General features: G+C 40.1%; 2 protein-coding genes across 6 annotated transcripts in view; one reads left to right on the top strand and one right to left on the bottom strand.

Annotated features, from left to right (window-relative positions):
- LOC134535214 (protein bric-a-brac 2-like) overlaps positions 1 to 3,931 on the top strand; it is an 8,462-nt gene extending 4,531 nt beyond the window's left edge. For all 4 annotated transcript variants that reach the window (XM_063374257.1, XM_063374259.1, XM_063374261.1 and 1 more), the window contains exon 5: positions 447 to 3,931. In XM_063374257.1, coding sequence (XP_063230327.1) covers positions 447 to 760 — 314 coding nt within the window. In that variant the 3' untranslated portion in view covers positions 761 to 3,931. The remainder of the gene's footprint in view (positions 1 to 446) is intronic.
- LOC134535213 (TBC1 domain family member 5) lies at positions 3,314 to 25,674 on the bottom strand. 2 transcript variants are annotated; one of them, XM_063374255.1, is made up of 14 exons: positions 25,278 to 25,674; positions 25,061 to 25,193; positions 23,942 to 24,209; positions 22,967 to 23,137; positions 21,279 to 21,367; positions 20,480 to 20,530; positions 19,834 to 19,942; positions 18,565 to 18,698; positions 17,199 to 17,341; positions 16,676 to 16,782; positions 15,565 to 15,716; positions 13,725 to 13,824; positions 13,181 to 13,333; positions 3,314 to 11,730 (listed from the first exon to the last, which is right to left on the bottom strand). In XM_063374255.1, exons 1-14 carry the CDS (start codon positions 25,333 to 25,335, stop codon positions 11,509 to 11,511), a joined length of 1,890 nt encoding a protein of 629 aa, XP_063230325.1. In that variant the 5' UTR covers positions 25,336 to 25,674; the 3' UTR covers positions 3,314 to 11,508. The 2 variants fall into 2 exon arrangements, with proteins under 2 accessions (XP_063230325.1, XP_063230326.1); XM_063374256.1 differs by having other exon boundaries at positions 23,942 to 24,110.

The following is a 25,674-nucleotide window of genomic DNA, read 5'->3' as shown; positions in this document are numbered from 1 at the left end:
GAGCCTCAAGAATTTTAATAATTTTTTTTTTTTTAAAAATCTTACGTTATTTTGACTATAAGTAATGGAATTCCTTGTCATTACTATAAATGCTAAATATAATTTCTCCTGTAAAATAATAATTGGGTTGTTAGTATGGAATCCGAATATTTTTCTTTCAGAACTACAACTAATAATACTGTTAATAGATACTGTTTTATGGACTTACTAATTTTAATTAATGGTGATATATAAAATAATATTTTTTAATGTTGTCAGGCTAGGTAGTATTTTTTATGGCAACAGTGGGTGCCATTTATTTTGTACTGCAAATTAAAGAGTGACACACTATACACTATGTTGTTTTCCACCAGTGTAAGTCAAACCACTTGGTAGGTATGTTCAGTATAAATGGTGCTGTACCAGTGTCCACACACGTGGGCGTAACTGACGACTCTGCTCGGCAGATGGTCTGCAGCTGATCCAGAGGCTGTGCGGCTACCCGCAGCTGGTGCACGACGACTGCATCTTCAACTGCCAGCTGTACGACCGGGACTACGTGCACTGGGTGTGCCAGGACAACTACCGCTCCAACTGCCGCGCCTGCGTGGTCACCGCGCATGACCGGGTGGTGAACACGTTCGGGGCGCGCCACAACCACCGCGCCCACGGCCAGGAGGTGGAGGACCAGATGCTCCGGGGGAACTTCCGCGTGCAGCCGCTGCGCAGGGACATGTTCTTGTCCGTGCGCGGCCAGGCGTCGTCCCCGCCGCCGTGGTGAGCACGCACGGAGTGCACGGCCGGGAGGCGGGGGAGATACTAGGGGGCCGCTGCACAGGGACATGTTCCTGTTGGTGCGCGGTGAAGTGACTCTGGCATCCTGCAATGGCTTACCAGCATTTGTAAGCCCCAGTCCAGTGCAGATCCACACGGGGAGCTTTAGCCGTTCCGTTTCTGTCTAGCAAACAGCTCTTTGTGTCTGCCCGACTTCTTCATATCAACGGCAGTTAAGGTTACTACTATTAATTCCTGCGTGGAACTTTCAAAACATGTTAAATGACTGATAATAAATTAAGAGAGTGAGAGTGTTACACATGGAATTGCATTGCATCAGAGCCTGGAAGTGCCCACCCCTCCTCCTTGCAACTTGCCACTGGAAAATGTTATGTTTCCTGCACAAATAAACTTCGAGAGACATTTTCAATACAAGTCTTTGTTCACAAGTTTCTGCAATGTGTTGCACAAGCCTATTGTAGGAGAGTTAACATCTTGAAGAAACAAAAGTTATAGGTAATGTCCACGTCACAAACTGACTCTTAATGAAAGTCGTAGAAAAGTCCTGACTGAAATACCTAAATAGTGACGGTACAGGAAGTCACAAATTTTAATTTCCAGCATATATTTGCTTATTTGAATTTTTTTTTTGGCACCACACTTGAATTTATAGTCGCACATGAAATATAGTCGAGGACTGTCCACTTAAGTAATTTATAAATTATGTAACTTTGTAAAGGTTTTTAGCTTTCTAACATTAAACTCGGTATGTTCTTACGAATAGTAGGTGTATTTCGTATTGCGTTCATTTTTTCCATTATATAAAAATAACCCTGACGTAAAAATTCCAGCTCAAGGAAAGGCTGACTTAGTGCACTACCTACATGGACCCCTTAATGGGCCCACCTTGGCAGGGGTGTATTTCTGTTGGTGAAGCAGGCAGGATGATAAGTGTGACACTCGCTGGTGCTTCCAGCATAGTGTTGCCTCTGAACTGGCAGGGTCTTCTCGTGCATAGAGGGCAGCTTTGAGATTGAGTGGTGAAAGTAACATTTTATGATGGAGAAATGAAAAGGGTGTAATGAAAGTCCTTCGAGTGCTTTCTAGTATCTCTACCAAATTTTGGCCTAAATATTAAATGGAAATTACATCTTTTAGCCATTTTCACTCTTCTGAAAATACAGCTTAACATTGAAATCCAGAAATTGAACAACTCATTCATCCTCAGCGTATTCTTAATTGCTTATCGTAAACAGACCCTCAGATGTCTTCAAGTCACGACGTTTATTCTGAAAATCTGCACATTGCATTGTGTCCAGGTGACCGTACATAAATGTGCAGTGATAAACATCTCAGTGGCATTTCACAAGTTCAGGAAGATCTGTAAGAGATGGCAGGACCGTGTAACTGCAACAAGTTTGGGATGCCAACTAGGAAGTGATATCCAGCCTCTGCTTGTAGTTGTGCTAGTGGACCACTAGTGCGAGCTGCTTAGCTGCAGTCTTCGAGACTGATCTTGTATGATCTCCAGTTCTGAGTTGTTTGTTATTGTGTTTTGTTTTAATGTTTTAATACTTGCGTTCAGATTGTATAAGCATCAGTAGAATATGTAATTTTTTTTCCCCAGTCTTTCTTACTACCAGGGTGCTGTGTGCTGTGAAAAAAATTTTTACGTACATAATGCTGTAAATTGGAAAACAGTATGTGTTTCCTATGTGCACAAATAGCAGTAAATCTGAAGTGAAATTGGAAATTACTACCTTCTATGTAGATGTGAGAATCCAAGTGTCAACATTTGTAAATAAATGAAATAAATCACTAGCAGTACATACAGAAATATTACTTGAATGTTACAAGAGCAATGTTTATGCAGTGTCAGTGTACGCAATTGCACCATTTCAAAACTGGGAATGGTAGGTTTAATTTTCTTTTTACAGATCATCAAGATTCGAAAAACAGTATTTTGTGGTTGTTGTTCAGGGAAACTTGTGTGTTTGTAATAGATCTGATTGACACATATGAAATTGTTTATGGTTTTTAAACTTATAAATATTCTTTATTAAAAAAATTACATTGGTTAAGTATTTCATAAAACTTAAATTTCTGCAATTTTTCCTTATTTATGTACATTTATAAAATCTTATTCCCAATTATTAATATTAACAAATTTTAAATTCGATTGGGATCGAGAGTTATCTTATATTTAAAATATTCTTTCACTCAAGATCTTATAAACATATCTCTTACTTTTGAGGTCTTATAATTGAGGTGATGCTACATTCAAAATTCCTCTTCAATTTAAGTTCTCCCCTAAACATTGGAGGTCTCACTCTAATTGAAGTCCTACACTCAAGGTTGTATTAGTATATCAGAGGTCTATCTTTATAACTGGTTAAATAGAATTGTTAATATGTAGTTAAGAAGTGATAGTTAATATGTAACCAATTTTAGATTACAGAAGAATACAATAATTTACTCTCAACAAGTGGAATTAGGTAAATGAATATTCTTTACACACTTGAATATTCATAGTGTAACCATTGAGAATGTTAACATGTTATTTACTATGGTTATTTTGCAGATATTTATTTTTCAATATTAATTACAATTATTGTAATGTTTAATACTAGTTATCATACATTTAATGTGTTAATTAATCCCTATTTGCAGTTTAACTTCTCCTAGTTTGTTCATTATATTTATTTTTATAATTTGATCATTCCTTTTTGAACCAAGTATGCACTAGACTGACATACATTCATTATGCGATATTGGAATCAACACTACATTCATTACTTCCTCACAACGATGGTTATGAGAACACATTCTACGGACTGCCTATGCCTATATTATGGTCTTGCCAGCATCTCCACAATAGACTTACATTTAAAATGTTTTCTTGGGATCAATACTGCCATATATGCACATGGATCTAGGAGAAAGTAAACTGAACAAAAAAGAAAAAACTTCAGTGATTCCCAAGTTATTTGGACCAAAATGTGAGGAAATTATTCCTTTCAAATAACTACTAACAAACACAAGACTAAACTAACAGTTCTGGAAATCATGGAAACTACATCTCAGTTATCTTAAACAAGTTCCTATTGGTGTTGTGGTAGACATACCTAGGCTGGGGCAACTTGAAACAAAATTGTGAATTGGGAAGATAAGCGTGATTTTAATAAACAGTAGGTAACCTATAGTGCTAAATCATATGGAAATGATAGAAACAAAATTAATAACCAAAGATACACATTTCTTGTCTGGAAACCTACCACTATTCTGACCCCAAGTTAGACACTAAAATAAATCATGTTTATGCATAGCTTTTTTTTTTGCTATAGTTAAAGGTTAAATGTTTTATAAACGTGAGATTCTCACCAAAAAAAGTTTTCTTTTTTCTTTTGGGACAGTGAGTACTATTCACGTGTGATATTGATAACGACTAAAATAAAAGGATGGTGAAGTTGGTTCATTTAAATAAATAGTAGGTACGTTAAGTTCTGGTTAAAGTATTAAAGTACTTACAACATTTAATTTTTTTCTTTTGGCAACTTAGTTTTCTCCAATCTAGGAGACTAAAATTAAAAGTTAGTTTATGTCAGCGACATTTTAAATACATACTCTAAAATTGCAGAAATGTATTAAGTCCTAAAAAATATTGTTTTTGTTCAAACTGTAAAATTGCACAAGTGAGTACGTTTGGGTATGATCCAGTTCCAAAGAAAAATGGCTTCCCTTTCAAATAATAAGTTAGTTGTTAATAAAAGTAGGTTTTTGTTCACTGTAGAAAACCTTTACTTCCTCTTGTGGCTAAATATTAATTTATAACTAAACTTTTACAATAATTTAATAAAAAAATAATGAACTACTTTAACAAATTATTCAGGAACAATGTAAATTATATGTAAACATTTGTATGTGTATGACATATATAAACTACAGTAAAAATAAGGCATATTGGTAGAAAATTATAGTTGTGCCTATAATTATACATTAAAAAAAGATTTTCAACATTTTTTTGCACTCTGGCAAAGGCATAAAAATGTAAGTACCTCAGCACTGTACAATATTGCTTAACTTAATGACAAATAAGACAGAAAAAATAAACACATGCACTAAAAAACTTAACTACTGGATGCAATTTCAGAAACCTTATTCGCTCACATTGTCAATAAAGAATGTTCAAAATTGTCAGTTTGTGGAAAAGAGTCTGTTCACTTTTTTAGTATTTTTTTCTGAATAGCTCACATAATGCACCCATTTTCAATTGGTCATTTTTCGTACTATCGTCGTTCATGACGTTTAAAATTTTGATCAGCTTGACATTGAGAAAACTGTAATGAAGGACAACAACTTTTGACTCTTGACATTAACTAAAGGTGAAGAAATAATAATAATAATAGCAGTACTGCTAGTTAGTTCTGGACATTTGTTGTCATATACGCATCTTATGTCCAGGAATATAAATATTCCTAAGGTACGCAACTACCTTAAACACACTTAGGTATGTGAAAAATGTACAAAGTGGATGTCCTAGATGCTACCTAACTGAGCACTGTACCTCATCAAGGATGAGCTACCATATGAAATAACTAATCATAGGTGCACAAATTGTTATAATATATATATACTTTTTAATGAGAATTATCTATTAAGTAATTCATATAATTAAAAAAAAAAAACAATAGCATGATCATTTTTATCTCAGGGTACTCGTACTTCTATTGGTATTAACTCTCACCTCCGAAAATATTAATGCAAGCCATCCTAACTTACCTTGTACAGTTATTCTCGAAAGAGAACTCTAACCACTGCCCTCCCTACCGGATGCAAGCAAACCAATCCACTCGAGAAGCAGAAGCAAGAAGTGTGTGTGTATTCTGTGTATTCTATTATTCAAGCATAATTCCAGACGAATAAACAAAACCTTTTTAAAAATTAGCCTCCAATGTTTCAATATACTCAATACATGTTTTGCAGTGGCGAGGCGTGAGGTTTACATGAGGGGAAGCAACAACTCCGTTCACCCCAAAACATGTCCGGGATGGGGGGAGGGGGGGTCCGGGTGCCCTCCCCCGGGAAAATATGGATATCAAGGTACAAAAGGGTGCTATTTATGTAGTTTTCTTACTGAACATTGACTATTACACAGGTAGAAAAACTGACATTTTTTAAAATTATAAATTATTTTTGAAAAATAATAATGTTTGACTTACATTATTCTGATAATAAAATACCTACTCTACATTATTTATATACTAATTGGGAGTGTAGTATCATCGATATCTGGTACAAAATATATAAACAGACAACACATGGCAAAGTAAGTACTTAAAATAAAGAGAAGAACCTCATAAAAATGTACTTCTTACCTTAAATTTTATATTTCAGCTCAATTCTGCGGTTTTTAGTTGCGAAGATATCGATCACATCATCATTGAAAGATGATCCACGACGTAGTTTCTGCAGAAGTTTTTTTTCAATGCTGAGTAGTGCAAGGGCAGACAATCTTTCCTGACGCTGGCTGTTCCGCAAGTAGTCTTTAATTCGCTTCAAAGCTGAGAATGATCTCTCAGCTGAAGCACTTGTAGCTGGCATTGTCAAGATAAGCTTTGACAGTTTTAGTGTTTCTGGAAATACGTCACTTAGTTCGGATGCTACCAAATACAATTGGAAATCTGACACAGTACATTTGTGCATGTCACTGTCCGTGAATAAAACGTACAACTCACTTCTTAAGCTTGGTAAATCAAAGAATTTCCCGTAGTTTTTCTTCAGAGATACGAAAGCTTCTTCTGGGAAGTTTTGTGAATGCTGAAGGAAAAGTTTGCTATCCAACAAGCTTACGAATTTTAGCTTGGATACTTCTGAAAATCTTTGATTTACATGCACAATAATGGCATCCACAATTTGAAAAAAAAGTCTTCTGTAAATAACTTTTTTATCCTCACCCGAGGAAAAATCTACACGAGCGCGTTTTGCTGTTGGGAGAGTATTTTCACACTCTGAGCAAACATTTCCCCACACTCTGTCAAAATCATTTCTTAAATCGTTTAGAAAGGTTTTAAAGTTTTCAATCTTCTTCATACAGAAATTTATGTCACTGATTTTAGTTTGAAGTATTTGGAAAATTGAATCCGAATGCGGGAAAATGTACGAAAATATGACAAGAAAGAAATTAAAATCGAAATCATTCAAATGTGATAAAAGACCACGGGCAGAACATAATGTTTCGGAATCCCACTTGTCAGCATTTTCTATCATAGCTCTTAGAAGATCTGCTATATTTCCCTTGTGTTCGTTCACAGTTTCTACAAGCTTACTATTGTAATTCCAGCGAGTTGGAGCAAGCGCGGGAAACCTCTTTTTTACCTCTGCATCTAGAGCCTGCATCCTCTTCGTTGATTTCCCAAAAAAACTTCCAAACGCTGTTAGAGAGATGAAAAATACCTTGCACTGTTTGATGTAACTTACAGACTGCGAAAGAACAAGATTTAACTTGTGGGCGTAACAGTGAACAAAAATAGCTTGATCACAGACTGCTCTAAGTTTTGTTTGCAGTCCACCATGCTCTCCAGCCATCACTGCAGCTCCATCATATGTCTGCGCTACTAATTTATCGACACATTTAAAGTCTTCTAAAATTTGTATGGCATGTTGGTAAAGTCCATGAGCTGTTCTATCATCACTGACATCCACGAACTTTAAAAATCTTTCCTCAACATCCCCATTTCTTGTAACATATCGTAGTACTGAGGATAATTGAGATTTGACTGATATGTCGGTTGTCTCATCCAAAATCAGTGCCACAAAAGGTGACTCCGATATTTCTTTTTTTACTTCACGAATCAGTAAGTCAGACAGAGATAACAGAATATCATTCTGGATGTCACTCGATAAACCTGTGAAAACTGTTGAGTTCTCAAGGTGAGCTTTGAGCTCATTGTCATATTCAGCCAATTCATTAAGAAATTCTATATAATTACCCTTGTTAAGTGACAAAGTAGACTCATCGTGACCACGAAAAGCCAGTTCTTGTTTAGCCAAAAAACAAGTTGCTCTTATCAGATGGCTCACGATCCGTCTGTTTTTCCGCACTTTCTCATTATGCATCTCAATGCCTAGCCGATACTGACTGCTTACCGCGAATTCAATACGTGTTTTACCGAACTGTTTGAGTTCTTTCAAACACATAATGTGGCTGTGGGATAATTTGTGCCGTTTTTCTGCTTTCTGAAGATTATTTAAATCGCAAAAACCGGAAGTACTCCACACTGAATTTTCTTTTGAAAAGAGTAAGCAAGGCCAACAAAAAAGTTTCATCAGTTTCTTGCAGCCACATAACCAGGTTATATGTTCGTAAGTGCGTGGATGAAAATGCCTAGTAAATGCTTTTACTTTTGTCTCCAGAGCTAACGGAGGTATAGGTCTGCCACTGAGGATTATTTCATTTTTTTGTTCAAAAGTTAAAGCACTAAACGGACTGTTTATTAGTTTTTCTATAATACATTTACAATTATTGACGCATGATTCCTCTGAGTCCAACAAAAAAGCATTACCTGAAAATCCAGGTTGAGAAACCTCACTACTCGCCATTATTCTGGCGTGGAAGCTCTCTTCACCGCAGCTTCCAGCCCGCGGTATAGCCCGCCACACTACGCATGCATATCGCAGCTCGTGTATTGAAAGAAAAGTTTACGGTTTATTTATAGACCACCACTATTCACTTTAACAAAACAAAACGTTTAAGCATATTTTAAGATAATCGATACTCATTAGTTAACGTTAAAACATACGTATAAAGTTTTATCCTTTATATTTCACACGTGGTTCTTATACTGTTTTTGCACAACTGGAAGCTGCAGGCGAGGCCGCTTCCAGGCCAACGGCAACTCCCGCCAGCCCAGTTCGTAGTTCCTTTTATCCCTCCTAGATAGAAGCACCAGTCCAGCTGCGCGCGCAGATAGCAGCTGGTCGTTGTTAGTATGGGCGGACTGCTCGTACGGTTAGATTGTGACATGCATCTACACTGCCCATGATTTTTTTTGTTACTTATTACATTTTCTAGATAATATAAAAATTAAATATTTTTATTGTTGTTTACTGGTTAATGGAAGGGAAGCGCCGCTTCCACAGCTTCCATGGACGCCTCGCCTCTGATGTTTTGGTATTTGACTAGATTGCAGCACAAGCAAATCATCTTAATACTGTACGTAGTATTTGACATTAGCCTCACAAAAGTCACAAGGCAGAACTGAATACGGAAGAATTTGGTTTGGGCCGAATGCTTGTGAACAAGAGTATAGTTTGGTTTAGGTTGTATCAATTAGGTTGCTTGCTTTTTTTTTTTTTTTTTTACAAGAACCAATTTGTACAATTATGGCATCGGGAAGTGTCCATTCTGTTTGTGCTCAACAAATATGTAGCTGAAAGTAAAACATAAAGCAGGTCTTTGTATGACTACCATGAATAGTCCAATGTTAATGTTAGTTCTAAGAAACAAGACATGATGGTTAGCTGTACAAGTGCATATAAAATGAATCCACATCAGTAATTAACTTAACACCTAACTTAACATCTTATCTCACTGCAAGTTTCAAAAGTGAATAGATGAAACTTGCAACAGGCTAGAAAAACAACAGAAGTCAAATATTTTTAACTATAAACATAATTAATCATAGTAAATACGTTCTACTCTATTTCTTCTGGAATTACTTTAAATATAAGGGGTGCATGAGTAGCATATTTTAATGTTGAGTCGAGTCTTGCAAAATATCCACAGTACTTTTTTTTTTTTTTCCCCTTTTAAGTTTAACTAACAGGAAATAGTGGCACTAATGTACTGCACACAGTATCTCATTATGGTTTTTTTAAAATCACTATCATAGTGATAACTCCATAATAGCCTACATTCCATAACTACAGTATTTAGATTTACAAAACAAAATTACAACTGCGTATGTATTTTCATGTAATTTAGCTAGGTACTGGAATTTTTCTTACAAATAATTTTTAAGAACCTATTTTTAGTACCTATTTATAAAAAAATAGAATTATCTCTTAAGTTACATTATGAAGCACAAGGAAACTAAATTATATATGTCCATTTCCATTGCAGTTAAAGACTTTGAATTTATATCAATTTGAAACATTAAAATGAAAAATTTTTCACACAGACACTATCATAATCATTTAAATACATATTACAGTTTGTTATTGTCATATTCACTATATGCCCAGTACATGAATATTCAGGGTGTGTGTACATTATTATGCTTGAGCTCGGTGGGTAAGTAGCAGTGCCATAACATATACTTTGCTCGATATATATCAGGTTATTTACCGGTAACTATAGTGCATCTGTGGTAGCTATAGTGCTATAGTGCTTCTAAAGCTTTTATGGTAACTACTGTGTTTATTCATAATCGTTCATTTGTCTTCACTTCACATGCACCATTATTATTTTCAGCTAGGCGGACACTAAAATAGAAGTTTATTTCGTACGTTTATATCTTTTCAATGACACATAGTATAAATAATAATTATGTGGAAAAATATATATTCACACGTCCATTTTAGGAAACAGTTGTTACTGCAGTCAATTCTACCAAATTTTTGAGTAAGGTGCTTGCATAAAATTTATGTTTTTTTTTTTGTAGTAGGGGTTAACGTAAACAAAATTATGATCATGTGCCAAATGACCCCAAATACGTCCATACATAAATATAAATGAAAGTCACAAATACAGTGCGAGATTTTGTAAAATCAAACACCATCTTCAATAATTAATTTTCTATGTTGTTAGTAATATGTAATGAGACGGTGAGAGATAAACACGTCGCATGCTGAAGAACTTAAATCAGTTCTGCATCAACTGATCACGTTTCCTACTGAAAAGCGTTATACGAGCTTCACAGCTACTAGGTGTACAAACCCAGGATACTCCAGGTTAGTATTAGTGATGTTTCATGAGTGTCGAATCATTTCCCTAGACCAAACAGTAAACTATTCAAATTTTTTTGAGCTTTAAAATTAGGCTCGAGTCAATTACCTAAAACTCAACTCGACATTTCGAGTACTCATGCACCCCTGTAAATCCGCATTCGAAGTAATAATATTATAATGAATCCCTTTCCTCTGTTCAACCATCAATATACTACAAGATTATTGCTCTTATGTACAGAGAGAGTGAAGCACATAATAAAAGTATGTTCATGTCCTGAACACGCAGAGATGAGCACACTGCACGAAACATAAACTCACTTGAAGAAGTCGGCGACGCGCACATTTCCCTGATGACGTGTCCACATCTTGCAGTTCTTTCTTCAAGTGATGCCAGCACCCATGTCTTACACATCCCACTTATTCAGCCACCACAATTTGTTTTCCCTCGCTGATTGCTGTTCGCGAAATGCCACCTTAAGAGTTTTTAGCATCATCTAACTCAAAACGATACGAAAGGCAGGAACAAAGGACTAGAGAAGACAGCACCGTTGAAGTAACAATCGTGCGATTCGGCACCAACCAGCGTCCATTCGTCATGGGAAACTATACGTTGTATTTTTTGTACATTTAGGTTCCCAACTTTCAGTTACTATACACATAAATAGCTGTTTTGTTTTGATTGGAATGCTTTGGGTGTGTTTTTAAAAGCTTTAGCTTTCCATTACCAGTTATGAAAGTAATCAGATATTTCAAATCACCATGGACATGTATGTCGTCACGAGACGCTGGAAGGCGGGGGGACGGACGCTACCAGCCGAGGGTGGGGTGGGGCAGGGGGGCGCCTGCCACGACCTCCCCCCGCCCCTCCTCCTGGCTGAACAGCTTGAGCGCGACGTCGCCGCGTGGCAGCCGGGCGCCGGGGGGCTTGTCGGGCAGGGGCAGGCGCGCGGGACGCTGGCGCTGCTCCCCGGCCTCGCACGCGCGCTCCACCTCCGCCTGGTGCGATCGCCCGCCCAGCAGCGCGCACAGCTGGCAACACGCACGCACCGCCTTACGAGACACGCTCTCTCCACATAGCAAACCTAACTAACTAACTTGTGAATTCATTTTTGATGTGTAAAAACATCTCAGGTCTCGGTATAAGGAATTTGGTAGGAGTAATTTTGTGAAAATGAAACAGATGTCAATAAATGGAAATGTGTCACGAAGATGTCAAACCCACCAGTTGCAACATAAACCAGTATATAGTCACTTTCGTAAACACGGTACATACCAAACGTATTGGTATCCTATATTAAACTTTATAATAGTAAAACTATCCTTTAATAGACTTTATAATTTATACTCGTTATAATTTATACTCATAAAAAGAAATATCGACATACTGTATATTCCAGAATTAGAGCCAAGAGTTAATAGTTTTCATATATATATTTAAAAAAATCTTTAAAAGTAATGAATTTAAACTTTATGGTAATTAAAAATTAAAATATAAGTAGTACGTAATATATATTATCTTTGAAAGATTTGTGCAATGGGAGTGCATGACTTGATGTAAGGTTTTGGACATACGCCACAGCAAAACCTTACATCAAGTCACGTATGTAATACCAAGCAGTTGCACTGAACAACTGCTTCAATTATTCATGGTAAGAAAAACAAAATGCAAACACAAAAATACCACATATTGATGGGAGTAAAAAAGAAACTACAACTAACATATTCTATAATTTTTCTGTAAATGTTTCTTAGTTCAGGTGAGAAAAAAATATATACATATTTTTCATAATTCTAGAAAACAATTTTCAATACATGATGAGGGGCACACATTTTTTGCAGAATGATTTCAAGACTAGCCAAGAGTTAAAACACTGTAGCATCGTATGTGTTTCATGATTGGGCGAGTTTCTCTCGGGTACATGTCTACTGTTAGGACACCTACCACAGTCATGCAGTGCGGCAGCAAATGCATCCTGAACAGCAATGGCTGCTTATCTTGCAGACGGCAGCCAATTACAAGGAAGAAAACACTGGCACAGGCATACAATATTGCAGTTGGTAAAAGTTCCATGTTACGTATCCAAGTTTATCCCTTTATCCTGCGGTATATGATGCTTGTTTTTTTAAAATTTTGTATGTAAAAAGACCACGTACATAAAAGGAGCTTGTGATAAAACAAATAATTATTATCATACATTGAATAACAAAGTAGGTAAATTAAGTTTTTTTTTCCCCAAGATCTTTCAACGTACTAAATTAAAATGGCAAGCATCATTTACCACGAGAGCACAACATACACACGCACACACGATCATGTCACGAGACTCGAGGATTAACTTGGATACGTGACACGGAACAATTACCTCGCAGCCCTAATTGCTGCTCGATCTTTATCCGAAATACGACTGCCCCTGTACACGATCTCACGGAAGCTCCACAACGACTGATGTCCTGACAGGAGCTGCCTGCGAGTGCGTACCTCGTTGATCCCGCCGATGGCCTGGTGGACGTCCGAGGGGGCGGAGTGGGGCACGCCCTTGCGCAGGATGCCGTGGTACTGGGCCAGCTTGATGCGGCAGAGCGCCATCACCACCCGGGCGTGCTCCAGCTCCTCTCTCAGCACCACGGGGTCCTGCAACCAGCACCGCCCTCGACACGCCGGCACGAACCGGAACAAGCGCGGACATTACGTAGTGGCAGGGATCAACATCATGAGAAAATAGTATGGTAACTGTAATATTCATGACATTAAAAAAAAAAATCAAGAAAAAAACCTGATATGAAGCTACTTGTAAAAACCATTTCTTAAAAAATATATATATTTTTTTTAAGTTATCCTTCTGACTAATACTACGAATAAGTAGGCAGTTAATTTATTAATGGACATGACTTATTTTCCTAAAAGAGGTTCTCCTGTTGATAATTCCTTTAACAAAGGCATTACCAAAATTTTACTCTTTACATGTGATGTGATCCAACAGAGTAGACGTGAAGGTTGGAAGCTGATGGCGGAAGCTACTCACGTTGACGGCATATCCATCGACGACTGCCGACTCCACGTTGCTTGCCGCAGTCCGACCAACCGCCTTCACCTTCCTCGAGTGAGTGGACAGGAACCTCATCCTGCACACGAGGGCCACCAGCTAGGGTCGGGGCACCCACACGTGGAGTCTCTCTCCGGGAGCCACAGTGACCCTGGCTCTAACGCTAGTTCTGCTCAGCCCACACATTCGTAGAGGTTGTTGCCTTGGTGGCTTATGGCAATTAAATGTTACTTGAAAAAGGTATGACATTCTAAGTAATTTTGAAGTGATAACCTTTTTCTCAAGATACCCAAGTTACATTAACCAATTATTATATGAATAATAATTGAATTTTTCATAGTGCCAGGGGGACTTTGGTAAAGGTCAGCTGATCGTGAGCCGGTCTCTATAGTGTTGTTGCCTGGCACCAGCTCTCTCAGCAAGAACACCCTCCCACGGGGAGTTTGTTTTTTCCTAACCTAAGTTAAAACTAAGTGTGTAAGGGAGGGGTCTAGGTAGGGAAGACTCTAAGTGCGTCTCAGGGCAAGCCCTATACGCTCTAAACATGCGGGTTTTTAACCATGCAGAAAAGGTCACGTGCATCATGTGCTAGGAGGGGATTGGCCAGCCATGGCAGACCTTTTCGCCATGACTAACTCCCCTCACTGGGGGGAGGAGGTGGCAGTGGAGGGGGAGGAGGGGTAGTGGAGGGGGAGGAGGTGGCAGTGGAGGGGTAGTGGAGGGGGAGGAGGTGGCAGTGGAGGGGGAGGAGGGGTAGTGGAGGGGGAGGAGGTGGCAGTGGAGGGGGGAGAAGGGTAGTGGAGGGGGAGGAGGGGAATCTCAGCTCAAATGGCACTCTGCGAGATCTGCACAGAGCCCCAGATATAACGAAAACAAATTTTTAAAAAAAGAATTTGGATGACTATGGATTCAAACACCAGTTAAAGCAAGAAATTGTTGGGAGTTCCGTGAGACAGCATCTGCCCACGCTGGTGGGTCGCGTTTATACACTGGACTGTAGGAGGGGATGTGGCGACAACAATAACACTTATCTAAACATGAGAGGCCGCCAGTTTGTTTCTGGAAGGCTGTAAAAGAATGTATAAATTGATAACTGACGCTGTCCACCTTGCTCATTACAGCCAACAACTACATTATTAATTACCAACACTGACGACGGACGGCCGTGAAGACACAGGGTGCACTCCACAGCGGTGGATGGCAATGGGACCTGGGCTCAGCATATGGCCCAAGACTGTACCATGTCATGCTTAGAAGCTTATTCCAAGTAAAATGAACCCTGAAGTGGCACTTAATTTATATGATCCAGGTGATAGAAGTCACACATACTGACCCATTGACTTAAGATATATGTCAAGGTATCACGCACTGCATCACGGACTTCGGAGGACTAACTATTTTTAAGGTGGCAATGCTGGTAAAAACACATACAATAAACGAATATGTTGTCAGGATAAAAATTTCCTGACTTTTTCAGGTTTCCTTAAGAATAAATTCATATAAGAATATTTAAATATTTTTCGTTTCAACTGAACATACACACCAACACAAAAAAAAAATTATTTAGCAGTTTTCGGCCAAAATGGTTGTAATGTTTGTTGACACTCCTACAGTATGATGTACTATTTCATTTAATGCCATTTCATTTCATTGACAATCATGAGTATTGTTTATGAATCTACAGAATTGTTGGCTTCTGAGGAAAAACTATTTGGCCAAAACTGTACATATTTCAGATTCTTCGGTGGTTGTGTGATCCCAGGTTTTTGCAGACCTTACAGAAGTAGTTCCCGGACGTGCACAAGTTTGCCACACAGACCTGTCGGAGAGCTTGGAGACCTGGGGCTCGGGGTGGTCCCTCCGCCGGGGGCCGCCCGCGTCCTGCCCCGCGGCGCGGTTCAGGTCCGCCCGCCCGCCCACCGTCACCGCCGGCAGGTTGGGGAACGTCGTCATCGCCGGCGCACAGTGCTTCTGCAACCACCGTCGCCCTGCCCGTCACGCCGGCAGCAAGGTCCTCGCACTTCGAGGGCCCTCCCCAGCAGCATTGAAAGTTAGCTAACGCCATGTTTTTTTGAATGATGATGAGACACTGTCAATCGACACTACCATTCTGAGAATTCTTCACCAATGAGAAGGAACTACAAAAATTGTGCGTAGATAGATTTAAATTTAAATTTTTTTTGTATCAAAATACAAAATAAAATATCACAGGCTAAAAAGATAATTTGTTTCTGGAGAAATTGATGTATTAAAAAACTGTAGTCATCGCTTCCCACGCGTCTCGTGCTGCAACTCGGCGGAGTTAGCCCGGAGCCCACCGCTCGGGGAGTGCGGTGGGGGAGCAGATTACTATGTGAGAGGAAGATAACAGCAACGGAAACTTTACCCCTGTGACTGAAAGGTATTCCCAGTTATTGTTCTCTAGTGTACCTATCCACAGTACCATAATGCTCTACTTATTCTGAAAACACATATTTGTGTAACCCCAAAACATTGTTTTTGTTAAAAATGCAAATATCTTAAAGCTTACTATATTAAAAAAGTTCTAATGAAATAAAGTGTTGAAAATGTTAAAAAAAAAAAAAAACCACCGTAAAACTACAGATGGAAGAAAACCTAAGTGAACAGACGAAAAGGAGACGTAGCTTGAATCTTAGTGGACCACACAAGTAAACGAGAGCAACTGCTTTAGTCGTGTACAATAAAATAAGATGAGCTTCACAAGAATTACCCATATTCACTAGTGGGAAAGTGAATTTACAAAAACGTATAAAACAATTTTTGTATTAAAAAATTACCATTCTCCTTTTTCCATGACCTCAGTAGCCAGATGGTGCAGATTCCCGCTCCGGCTGCCCAGTCACACAGGAGTGAAGCGTGGTGGAGTGCGGAGGGGAAGGGAAGGGAAGGCCCGACAGTCGCGCGCTCACCTGGGGGTCCTTCAGGAACAGGGCGTGCTCGATGATGTAGGAGATGTCAACGGCCCCCGGGTAGTGCATCAGGTACGTGAGGCAGGTGGTGTAGTCTCCGCCCAGCACTGCACACACAGCTCGCTTTATCACACCATCAAGTATGCTTGCTGTTGAAATTACAGAATTCAATACGCAGTGATAATGAAAGTGTACCGTCTTGTTTGAACATTTTGTAGATATTATGATGATTCTGTAACTACCAGTTTGGTATCACTCGTACAAACATATTTTCAAACTTAATAACAAAACTTAATAAACAACTGTACCAAACATACAAGCACACACCTGTTATTTTTCTCAGAACACTCTGTTTTCACTCAACAACAGTACTCCCGACACAAATCCCCACTGGAGTGAAGCGTAATGTTGGAATGGGACAAGAGGGGAAGAGAAGGGGTAAGGAAGGAATGGGGAAGGGAGAGAAGAGGTGTAAAGGGGTACGGGAGGAAGGCCAGGATGCCAGCGGCCGCGAGGAACTCACGCTGGTAGCGGATGGCGATCAGCATGGCCACCACGACAAACTTGACGAGCTCGAACTGGCGGCCCTCGGCAAAGATGGCGTCCCACAGCACCAGCAAGTCCTGGAGGGGGAACTCCCGCCCGAACAGCAGCCGCAGCCAGCGTCTGCAACATTCCACCCGCTCTCGGACACTTGCACTCGCTTCTGCCATTCTGTTGCCAAAATTACGGGCATGCGCAGAGTACACTTGTTTGTTGATTTCATCCAGGTGGCTGAATTGCATCTGGTGCCATTAACTCGTATATAGTCATTTTATGACCATTGGGGGACGTAACACACGTGCTGATGTGCCAAATGAAACTTCATGATAGCGAAACTATTCTGGAATACCAATTTGTACAGTTTTAATAGTCATACTCATAACAAGAAATTATCACAACTTTAAAAGTACTTGAAAAAATTAAAACTACACGATAGTGCTGCTATCTGTAGGATATTTGGCATATCAATTGTAACGATGGTTGTCAAAAGTTCGCTAGAATGCATTGAAATCAAGTTTCTTGCCTAGGGCCGGGCAGAATTCATTAAAATGTTGCCTTTTCTTTACCTAACAGGGTTTGGGTTTGGATACGTTCTGGAATAAGGTCTGCAAGTTAGGTTACGGTTGTATCCTAACAAGGTTTGTTTATTCCTTACCTTACTCGAATGTCTTTGAATATCGCACTTAATATTATTCACATCTATAATACTATGACAGATCTACACGGTTGTGTACTCTATGCTTTTGAAACATACACTGTTAATAATACATTGAAACCTATAGTCAGTAATTGAGTGGATATATAAAAAATCAAAATGCTATAAAACAATGACCAATTATTTTCAGTATTCATATAGAGAAAAGAATTTTTTCTACAAATAACTTTCTTTTTGAACAAGATGTTTATCACAGTTACTATCAAGGAAGTGTTATCACAGTAGGTTTCTGCATATAATTATAATTACCAAGTGTAGCTCACTAATTAAGAGATTTAAAGGTTTGACTTCAATATTATATAAGTTACTGACTTTTAAAAGATATTAACTACGCCTGTGCGAATATTCGAATACGAATAATAAATTATTCCTATTTAATTAAACCTAGAAAACTAACACTTCGAAATAATGATGAATATCTGTTTACTTACGAATATTTGACATAGCATGATGCATAGTGAGTTTGTCACATATCAACGTTCATTGCTGAGATTAAGCCATCTGTGCGATACGAATACCATCTTCTTACATTTGGATTGCTCGGGTGGGTTTGGAAGCAGTTTCGAGACAGGGGTCCGATGAAACCCGGGACAGTGGGCGGGAGCGGGGGCGGGAGAGGGCGGCCACTCACATGCCGAACAGCGGCAGCGGGATGTCGAGCTGCAGCAGGTGCTGGTGCAGCTGGGGGTCGCAGGGGGCCAGCAGCTGGTCCCTGATCCAGTTCAGCTGGCTCACCACCTCGTTCTCCCCGGGCCGCTCCCCCGCCTGCTTCACAGCTTCACCGTCACTTCCCGCGCCCCCAACATCAGGGGTGCAACAACTTAACTTCCAAAGGGGGGCAATATACCTTTTTATAAAGAATCATCGATCCCCCATATTGAAGCGGGGGGGTCCGGGGGGTCCGGGGGGTCCGGGGGGTCCGGGGGGTCCGGGGGTTCCCCCCCCCCCCCCCCCGGGAAAATTTGTATTTCAAGGTGGAAAATGGTGCTATTTAAGCAGTTTTATTATCTAAAAATTGATTACACAGCACTTTCTTTGCCCCCGTTTGCCCCCACTTCAAGGTTTCAGAGGGGGGGCAAAATATCCTTGCCCCCCCCCCCCCACCCTGTTGTTGCACCCCTGCTCAACATCCTACATTTACAGGTAAACTCTCAAGCATCACTGGCAGAAAATTGTAAAAAAACTAGTAAATTATTTGGTACAATTGGACGGTCTCCGGGTACAAGGTAACAAGTCACATTTTGGTGATTTTTAGAGAACAAGTCACTTAAACTCTTTAAGTATACTTAGAATATGTAATGCATTATTTTAATCATCGGCAACTATGGTGGTAAATGAAAGAGTAATGCAAGAAAAATTTTTAAGTATTTAAATTCAATTTTTATCTGAAGAGTTTTTTTGTTTCTCCTGCAAAAAGTGAATTATTGACTTGTTACCTTTTACCCGGAGACCGTCCAATTTAACATCTCGTAAGCAACTTCTCAATAAGTTGGGTGCCTTTTTGTTTGTATTAAAATTCATATTCACTCTACGTCCAAGACATAACAACACAGCCATACTGAACTTGTGAATGCCCCGGAACGATAAAGGTATTCCATTGTTTGGTGATCAGCCGCCAATTTTCAATATGGCCGTGGTCAAAATAATCAAATTTGAAGAAACCATGTTAAAGCTGAACTGCCAAAATTTAGCAAACTGTAAAAACTATTACTTTTTTTTTTGTTAATTTGAAATGAAATTCCAATATCAAAAGTCTGAGTTTGACATAACCTGTAAAATTAGCAGCAGATATTCACTCAAGCTTTATCTAAACACAAGTCAGTGACAGGTGAATCAACGACAGACCCAGTGTTGCAGCACACTCCGGCGAAACAGGGCGAAGACGCGGGCGTGTACTCACGTCGGGAGACTTGCTGTTGCTGGAGGGGAAGTAGCCGGTACAGGTCGGCGTGAGGTCGTTGATGCGGTAGCACGACTCGAGACCGCCCATGATGGCAGCGAACAGCATGCTGTGGACGGACACAGCGGGCGGCTAAACGGGCGACAAGCAGGCAGGCAAGAAACATTACCAAGAATATCGGAAAAGTTTAATCTTGATGTCAAAAGAATCCAGATATGAATGACAATACATGCCTACTGTTTAGTTGCTTGCATTGTGATTCTTTGATTAAAAAAAAAAAAAAAAAAAAAAAAAAACATTAATGACTTAAGTTAAAACACTTTCTTACTCTTTACATGAAAATTACTTTCATTTCTGACTTGAGATAATTTATTTTGGAGGTAAATAAATTATTTTTCACCTATGCCTATTAAATATAACTCAATTTTTTTTCCCTTTTAAAAGCACTATAGTCCTATTAAACAACTTTTTAAAATTACTTTCATGAAATATTTACGCAAATTCTACTGGATACGGGATGAGTGTAGACTAATTTTCAGAAACAGCAGTGACATGACATGCACTGCCAGGTACTGCAAAGTACAATGTTAGCCACGGTTCAACTAATGAACCTGGGCCTCCACGAGATGCTCTGTGCTGTACTCACTAGGCATCTTCTTCCATGTACGCTGGGTCCAGCATCTCGGATATCACGTCGCTGGGAACACACACAGAACAGCGACGTCAAGGGAGCACAGTGCGACACAGAGACACAGACGCGGTGGGCGCGGAGCTCGGTAGGCACACCGGTCTCCCACCACGGACGCGACGTGGTGGATGTTGCCCGTGGCCAGTGGGTTTCCTCACAGTGCTCCAAGTGTAGGGCTTCCTTCCACGAGCTCTCCCGTCAACCCTCTCCTTGCGGCTGTTGTCATTCCCGAGCGTTGGTTGAAATCGCAGACAAGATCTCACATTGCTCTCTTTAAAGAAAGTTGCAGTTTTGCCTTTACAACTTTTTTGTTTAATACATTTAAATTTACTCATGGAAAATTCCAATATGGTATTAATGTTTATAAAAAAAAGTTTAGGGGGTTTAAATCGTATACTACTTTTAAACACAAAGGCTCAATGATGATAGGAAGTTTAACAACAAACAAAGTGGACTTGAAAGCACTTGAATTGTGTCCCTGGGCTCATAATAAATCATGCGAGTGAAGACAGCATTCACCCAGGTGGCATTATTCAGGACCGGTGTAGCGAGTAGTACAAGTGTGCTGGCTGTGGGACGGGGAGCGGAGAAGAGGCTGCGACACTGCTCGTGATAACAAGAAAAGTTCTGTCTCCAAGCGCCCTGCCCGCCAGGTTAGCGGAATATAACACATTTGGGGGGTCGTCGGAAAAAGAATTACGCCGTGAAGGAAGCACGACGGCTGTCGGCAGAGCGCGGAGACCCCGGGAACACCCACCTGACGCTCAGCTGCTCCTTGGTGTGCAGCAAGGCCTGGTGGTCGCAGTGCAGCACGAACATCAGCGGGGCCAGGATCTCGTGCATGCCCTGCCGCAACAGCACAAACTCTCAGGTACCTTCTTAAAAATTGCTCGGCTTCTGGGTTGTAGCCGTGTCCTCGGCGAATAATTCATCCGACATTTCGGTCAACATCATGGGCGTCGCAAGGTTATATTTTTTTTTTGGGGGGGGGGGGGGGGGGGGGGACTTCAATTGATTTAGTTGTTGAGGAATATCCATCCACTGGAAAAAAAGCGGGGGGGGGGGGGGGGTCCGGGAGTCTTCTGCTGGGAAAATTTGGAGTTTGAAGGTGCAAAAAAGGTGTTTTTTTTTAGGCATTTTTCTTTCCTAATTATTCTAATTATAGTTGGTTTCAATATATAATTTTTTTTTTTTTTTTTTAATATTTTCAGAGAAAAAATTTGTAAAATAACAGTTAACATATCTGTATTCGGTATCGGACCTGATTTTGATTTTACACGAAGATCAAATTAAAAAGTGCTCACATTACCACGATTGGACTAAATGCATCATGCGCAACATATGGGTTGTATCACAGAAATCATATTTTTAATATAATAACTACGAAACTAAATATATTATTGGAGGGGACGAAATTGAAAACTTTTATTATTGGGGGGGACGGGGGACGGGGACGTGTCGCACCCGTCCCCCCCGGTTGCGACGCCCATGGTCGACATTGCAGTCATCATCAGGGAGCAGTTACCTACCCAGTAGACGACACGGCTACAACCCAGAAGCCAAACTACTTCAGACAATGGCCGTGAAAGCCTGCAAACATTATAAACTTTTTTTTTAGTTTAATGCTTTCTATAAAAAAAATTATATGTATCTTTACAAGCACGGTTTTAAGCTTCCTACAGAATTCAAAATCAATTTTTACTGACTTTTCCAGGCTGTCCTTGAAAAAACCTAAAAAATTTTTTTCTGTCATTTTGAAGCTATGTAGTAGGTACTTTTAAACACATTTGCACGGTAAAATACAAATTGTTTATAAAGTCTAAAAGTTTGTGATGTTTGTTCATTTTCTATTGAATGATTTTTCTAACATTTTAGGTGATACAAATTTCTCTCAAGATACCAATTTTTTAACCGACAACCATAAGTAGTATGGTTTCTTGCAGTTAAAAATTTTTTTTTTTTTAGTTCTAAAGGAAATCAAGCTAGCCTTCATTTTAGAGACTTTTCTTTTTCATTATAAAATTGAATCTTATGAGATTGTTTTCCTGAACCTTTAAATGTCCTATTCCCCAACTTTCTTGGTTCTCCATGACAGACGCAGACACACACACACACACACACACACACACACACACACACACACACACACACAGACACCTCTTTATAAGCCAACTCAAAAGTAGGTTTTCTCCACCGAACATAGCACCAGGGTTGAATTACACATTTGCTCAAAAGGAAAAAAAATGAAGTGATCTCTGCAAAAAGCAGCCTCTCCTCCTGTTGTAAGCCTCGTCGACTGTGAGGTCACGATAGACAGTTCAGGGGCGTTGGAGACGAGAATCTGCCACCCAACCCGCAGGCGCGACTTCGGGGAGCCACGGCGACGGACCCCAGGTCATCGCCCCGCGCTCGCAGGCCGCTGGTTGCCCTGGCGACGGGACGCACCTGCCTGTAGCACATGGCCGGGTTCTCGCGGGCGTAGCAGAACAGGATGTTGACCATGGCCTCCTGGATCGACTCCTTCCTGAAGAAGTCCACCCCGGGGAACGTCCTCACCACGTCCTGCCGGATCACCGACCGGAGTTCCTTGTCGCAGAAGTGCTGGTGCCACACGCTCTGGAAGAGACAGTCGCTCGCACCAAGGAGCACGACGGTGAGCAGAGGTTTCACTCCCAGGTTCAATATTATTCATTGTATTCCCTGAAATTATCCACTAACGATTGGGGCAATACCAAACACACAACATAAAACCAAAGGAATGTGGTTTTTCCCCGCACAATATTGGCATCTAGGTGGTTACAGATTTTCTTTCGGATCAGGATTTAAGTTCACAATCAATTTAAACCTTTTTATCAAAATATTATGGTTTTTTTTTTTTTTTTTTTTACTTTTGTGTATTGATATTCTTAGAAAATAAGTAACGACATTCCTAAAATTTTATTATATACAAAGGGTTGTGTTCATTTATGATGTTGAAATGTGAATGTCACGTTAACCTGGGTATTTGTTTCACGATAATCATTTTTGGGTATTGAAACCATGATACGTATTTACAAAAATGCCTTTATAATACAATACATACATGCAGGGGTGCAACAACAGGGGGGGGGGGGGGCAAGGGTATTTCACCCCCCCCCTCTGAAACCTTGAAGTGGGGGCAAACAGGGGCAATGAAAGTGCTGTGTAATCATTTTTAGATAATAAAACTGCTTAAATAGCACCATTTCCCTACTTGAAACACAAATTTTCCCGGGGGAGGACCCCCGGACCCCCCGCTTCAATAGGGGGCATCGATGATTCTTTATTAAAAGGTATATTGCCGCCCCCCCCCCCCCCCCCCCCCTTTGGAAATTTAGTTGTTGCGCCCCTGCATACATGTATGAATCTGATTCACTATAATTTGGGACTCCTCAGTAGTACCTCCGCCCTCTGCGAGAGGGGGTCGTCGTCCCGGCCGGCGTGCTGGTCCCACGGGTCCACGCACACCTGCCGCAGCAGCCGGGCGTAGTGCTGGCGGTGCTGGCGCACCAGCGCCAGCCACTGCGACGAGTCCGGGGGGAACACCCCCAGCAGGCAGCACCAGCACACGCTGCGGAACCGCGAGGCCCTCAGGTTCCCCAGCTGCGCCCTCCGCCCCAGCTCCTCCATCCCCGCGTCGCCCGCGCAGTACAGCTGCCGCCACTCCTCCCTGGGCCAGCCCCGCCACCACCACGCTCCCTCCCGCTCTCCAGCCGTCGCGACAACAACCGGTGCACGCAACTGTTCTACGTCAGCAACCACCACTGCTTCAGACACAGACATTACTAAACTATTACCATACATTCAGTATGCTCGAAAGTGCCAGATCGACAGAGTTCAATCAACGACATGATCTCAGGGTTAGATCTACAGGGGGTGGGAGGGGGGCAGCCTACCAGAGAACAAGTGCAAGATGTGCTTAACATCTGTTTATTGAACCTTGATTACGTACAGGACTTAAGAAATACAACGTAACAGAAAGTTTTGATTCTATGCTTTGTTAAATAATTTTTTTCATGCTGTAATTAAACAATGTAACCCATTTAAAACTACATATTTTTATCTTATGTTTCTATTAAACCTTGAACATAATATTATTGCTGTAAATACAGTACATGAAGAAAAATATAGACTTAAACTCTGTAAGGACACATTATTCCTGGTAAATTTCTTGCTATTTAAAGGGGGAAGGGAGAACTTATCACAATTTCTGCCCCTTACAAAGGAAAGCCTGGTTTCACCCCTGCATAGTCAGGCCTGGCAACTTCAATTTAAATAAAAAATAAATTGTAGATGCCAAAAAAAATTGGTTAAATCATCTTAATTATTCGGGAACTATTATTAACCTATTATCAAAATTTATCTTTTATTTCAGTATAAATACTTTCAAGGATCAATTTTAGTGAGTTGGCAACAAAGCTAAATTAAAAGCCCCTCCAGCCACATTTTCAGAGCTTTTCAGAGCTCAGGAAAGTCCATAATTCAGCTTCACGACTGTGGTAAATAAAAAGCAAATCATACTCATATTTTTGTGCAGATGAACTTCTTTCTGATGTATCTTGCGACGTTTCGTCACTGCAGGATTCTGAACCTTTATCAGAACTTTCCGCATCTCCCTCGGTTGCGGCACCAGCACTGTTGTCTGCTGCGTCAGCTACGAATCATCACAGCAAATTAACTTTGTATTTCAAACTTATTATCTGAAAAACCACAAAATATCTATAGTATTTTTACAAACCATCAGTTCCTTTATCATCTGGTGAAATAATTGGTGTGGTAGCAATATCAGAATTCATTTTAATACATCATTTAACACGAGTGTATACTATGAAGGAAACATAATTACGCAGTTAAATTACGAAAATATTACGTCCACTAAAAAAAATACTGTCCGTGAAGAACACCACTTCTTCAAAGAGCATCTTGATCTCGTTTTTTTACTGATATGGAACTTACATTAAATTTCTGTTTACGAATCACTACATGTCATTGACTCGGTATCAGCTGGCACACCAAAACAAAAAAAAACTGTCGAAAGATCACGAATGTCACGTCAAAGTGGGTTCACGCGGAAATCATCCTGCCTCATGTTCTGCCGCCTGGCCAAGTACGTACTCAAAAACAAAGAGTGTGTA

This window comes from Bacillus rossius, chromosome 8, assembly GCF_032445375.1.
Source record: "Bacillus rossius redtenbacheri isolate Brsri chromosome 8, Brsri_v3, whole genome shotgun sequence".
Lineage (NCBI taxonomy): Eukaryota > Metazoa > Arthropoda > Insecta > Phasmatodea > Bacillidae > Bacillus > Bacillus rossius.
The sequence above is the reverse complement of the archived record's forward strand: the minus strand, read 5'-3'. Positions and strand labels throughout refer to the sequence as shown.